The 4,318-nt window shown below is 49.7% G+C and overlaps 1 protein-coding gene across 1 annotated transcript; it reads right to left on the reverse strand.

The window, feature by feature from the left end:
- Positions 1-742: 742 nt before the first annotated feature.
- Positions 743-3,534, reverse strand: CALHM3 (calcium homeostasis modulator 3). The gene is made up of 3 exons (XM_014883753.2): positions 3,248-3,534; positions 2,129-2,384; positions 743-1,204 (listed from the first exon to the last, which is right to left on the reverse strand). The coding sequence occupies exons 1-3, from the start codon at positions 3,532-3,534 to the stop codon at positions 743-745; spliced, it is 1,005 nt and encodes a 334-aa protein (XP_014739239.1).
- Between the last annotated feature and the right edge of the window lie 784 nt (positions 3,535-4,318).

Consider the following 4,318-nt stretch of genomic DNA (forward strand, 5'->3'; position numbering starts at 1 on the left):
CTTACAGCAGCTACCTAAACCCCAGCATAACCCCATGGTTGTGTTACCAAAGCCTCCACCTCCTGTTCCTTCTGCAAATCCAATGCAATCCAATCCTTACTCAGAGGTGTCTTCAATTAAAGTTATGCTGCTCCATGAATTTCAGTGTTGCCATATTTAATTTTTAAAATGCTTGAAAGTATTGATGGGTTATTAGAGGAAGGCAAAACAGTTTGGCAGCTGGGCTGGGAGCAGCCAGAGCTCTCAGCAGATGGAAGACATAGGAGGTGGTTTTGCCTTTTTGAGTAAATATGTTGGTGTGGTACTAAAAGAGTTGCCAATTAAATAAATTCTGTGTCATCTCTGATAACAATTTGAATCAGATTTCACTGGAATGGGCAGGAACTCCTCACACCTCTGTGTGTATATGGTTTGTGTATGCAGCCAGATGTTGCTGCTGTGGTTAAATCCTTTCTCAAGCCAGAACACTTTTATCACAGCTGTAAGACGCTGCAAACTCTTTGATATGACAAAAATGCCCCACAGAGCCCTTGGCTGAGAAATGTCATTAATGGTGACTGTATCTGGGACCCTTAGAGCTAGCTGACTTTGAAGGTTTTGCTAGGCATGCCCTGGACTGGAGCCTTTGGGGCTGGAGTTTTGGAGGAAGGTATGACCACCATTGTCATCTGCCTGCTGGTCCTTGCTTTGTGCTGAGGTTTGGCAAGGACAAACTTTCTGTGTCTGCAGGACAAAGCCCCCTTTACACACTGGTGTGTGTGGGGAATTTGGAGTGGGTGCTGGTGTTGTCTGCCCAGGGCAGAGGGGATCTCTCTTGCACCAGGGGATGCCTCTGGTGTGCCTGGCTGACATCCAAGGGAGGTTTCTCATAGTACCACGTTTTCAGAAGTTTGTTCACCTGGTCCTGATCTGTGATGCCCCGGAGAAGATCTTCCTCTCCTTCAGCCCGCTCTCCCTCCCTAGGCAAGCTGAAGCTGTGCAATTTGATCTCTTGCCGCATGCTTTCAAAGAAGTGGAGGATGCATTTGTGAGCAAAGAGCCGGCTGTGCTCACAGCAGGCTTCTTCAAAAATCTTTTTCTCGATGTCAATGTAGTTGCTCCAGTGACGTGCCTGCAGGAGGGTGGCTTGGTTGAAGCAAGGTCTGAGCCAGCGGGCAAGGAAAGCTGCTATGATAAGGATCAACAAAATGCTCCAGCCAAATGCCTGTGTGAGAAGAAAGAAGCAGAGAAATAGGAGCAAGACAGACACAAGGACAGGCACAAGCTCTTTGCCTGTATCAGTGAGACAGGGAGTTTGTGTGGCTGGAGGGGAAATGTGATGTATCTGGACTCCTGTCTTTGATCTGTCCCTGTAGTCCAGCAATTCATACTGCATCCAGAGGGTTGGTGTAATTTCTTCCTAGAGAATATGGGATATTTATCTGTGCATGAATCATTCAGCAAGGATAACTGATTGCAAAGTTGCCTGGAGCAAACAGGCATTTGCTGTGAGCATAGGAGTGCCCCAGGGAAAGGGGACTTTAGTGCTCTCCTTTGGCATTTCCTTATCTCCTGTGATGTTCATCTGCCACCTACATTAACTCCAGGGCTCAGGAGTCCTCACAGCCGTGTGAAGACAGCCCAGACTATGGGCAGCTCCCTTTGATAACAAAGAAGGGCTTGTTTTCAATTATCTTCCACCTGTCCCAATGCCTAACCTGGCACTTCTATACCAAGAGCTGAGGCCAGTAAGGGCTCCACACCCCGTTGTGCCCTGTTCTATTGCTCCTGAGCAAGCTGTTTTGCTCTTGCACTGTCCCTAAAGCTTGAACTGTCCTTGAAACAGTGGGTCCTGTCTGCAGGGTTAGCAGTTAGAAAAATCTTTTGACACTGAACACAACATCTTTTACTACCTGAGTTTAGAAGCTGCTAGTTCTTTTATTAAACCATTCATCATTTCTTTCCTTTTCCCTACCTGACTCAAGATTATCACTTAGGAGAGCAACATTTGGAGGCAAAAAGAGGCACAGAGCAACCTTGCTCTGAGCCTGACCACAATGAAGTGATGGCAAATCAAGGAAGAGCAGGAGCAGATGCCACATGCCTGGTCACCTCACTGACATGAGAGGCTCTGCCAGCAGTGACCCACCTGGGACCAGCAGCGCAGGTACCTGGACACTGCCTTGCGGGACGTGTTGTTCCTCATGAGCTCGTCATCTTTGCAGGGCACCTTGGCCAGCAGCTGCTGCACCTGCACTGTGCTCACGTTGGCAAAGCCCACAAACTTCTCGGGATCCATGGAGCCACTGAAAGCACAGATCAGGCATTTGCCATCCAGGAGGGTGACTATGATCCAGACGACAGGGGCAACCATGGCTCGCTGCATGATGGAGGAGCACATGTACCTGGAGCAGCAGAGAGAGAGGTGAGTGGGTTAATGCTGGGAGCTTTCTCCTCATCCACAACACAAAGGGAGGCAGGCTGTCCTGTACCAAGCAGTCTTTTCAGACCCAGGGAACTGACTCCCAGGGCTGCCCTCAGCATTGCTCCAGCTGATGCTTTTTCTGCTCTGGGATGTCTTTGTTGGTTCTGCCTCTCAGTGAAACCTGCACTAGCACATGGCAGTGCTCTCTGCAGTCAGTGCACAGTTCCCTCATCATGTGCTTGCCTTAACTGTACCCTTATGTCTCCCATGCACAGATCTTTGTCAGCTCTCCCTTGCCTTCCATAGTCACACTTCCTTTTATCATTGGTTTCAATCTGGAAAATCGCCTTTTTATTGCAGCCTTTCTTGCCCCTCTCTGAGCCAAGTGGAATATTATTCTCCTCACCCTTCCACCAGTACAAATTAGTAAAAACTCAGGTGAAGGGAGGGAGACCATGAAGCCTTTGATAAAGAATGAACATGATGAAATTCCACACCTTTTGTATATTTAAAAGCAAATGCATCATCTTTTTGCACATGGAAGCTCCAGGAGACACTCTATGAGTGCATGACAGGGCAGCAGCAATGCAGTTTCCCAGGGTGGCAGCATAAGCCCGGGTGTTGAGGTACTCCTGCTCTCCTTAGCTGGGACGGAATGAGACTGCCTTAATTTCTGCTGTATGTAAATGCATTTACCATACCCCTGCCCCTCTAGAGTCATGGGGACAGGTCTCAGAAGATGAGCTTACAAGAAAATTAATCTACCAGGAGGATCAAAGCTATGGAGAAAGACAGCTAAACAGGAGGTGAGAAGAGGGATGCCATTGCTGCTGCAAACCCCACCTGATGACAGCTAGGTCCTTCTTCCTGCGCCCTGGAGGTCGCCTCCACTCCTCCAGCATCACCAGGGACTGTCTGTTGAGGATGAAGCCACACAGGAAAAGGATGATGGGAGGCACGAACATGATCCCCAAGCCATATGCCATGTTGTACTGGGGCAGGCAGGGGCAGCTGAAGTCAAAGCTGGTGTACATCTTTACACTTGCCAGAGCCAGCAGCCCACAGATCCCATTCATGACAGACTCTGAGCTGGATTGGAAGTACTGGAAGATCATCCGGAAACGATCCATCGTGTTCTTCTGGCCAGGGGTGCTCCTCCTGGGAAATCCTTCTGCTGCCACAGGGCAGGGGATGCAGCTCAGCCCCTCCTTGAGCAGGAGGACGAGGATGGAAGAGAGCTGCTGTGGTAGGGGGAACACCCTGTGCTGGGGCTTCCCCACTGGCACACGGCTCTCACAGGTCTGCCTCTCACCCAGTCCTTGTCTTCTAGGGCAGTTGGTAGCTTTTCTAGTTGAGCTGTTGGATACAGCCTCCAGTAGCCTTTTTTCCTACCTTGTTTTTAATTTTCAGAGCTGTCCTACATGGCAAGCAGTGACAGCCTCTAGCAGTGCCTGGTCCTTCCCTCCAGGGGATGGTAACTCTCTATGGAGAGCCATTGGTGGATGCCTGGGAGCTGCTCTCTCTGCTGACTGAAGCCTGTTGAGTGATCCACCGCCCAGGAGAAACCAGTTAAATCAAATGAGCTCACCTGTGTTTCTGCTGCTGCCCCACTTCTCTTTATGTATCCCCAGCCCTGTGGGGCAGGGGGGAAGGCAAGGAGCACACACCTGGCTCTGAGTGCACTGCATGGCTGCAAGCTCAGATTTCCCTATGGAAATGGGCTGAAAGGACCAACCCTCTAGTCATGAGGATGTTAGAATCTGTAGCTTTCAAATCTTGGAATGGCACCTGGGGGCAAAGGATGCTCTTGGCTATGCATCTCATATATACTGGGATGTCTGTACCATAATGCATCCTTGTCCAAGGCTCTTGCACTGGGGCACTTCTGGCTCCTCATCAGAGGGCACAATGCAA

This window comes from Sturnus vulgaris, chromosome 8 (genome assembly GCF_052056855.1).
Source record: "Sturnus vulgaris isolate bStuVul1 chromosome 8, bStuVul1.hap1, whole genome shotgun sequence".
NCBI lineage: Eukaryota > Metazoa > Chordata > Aves > Passeriformes > Sturnidae > Sturnus > Sturnus vulgaris.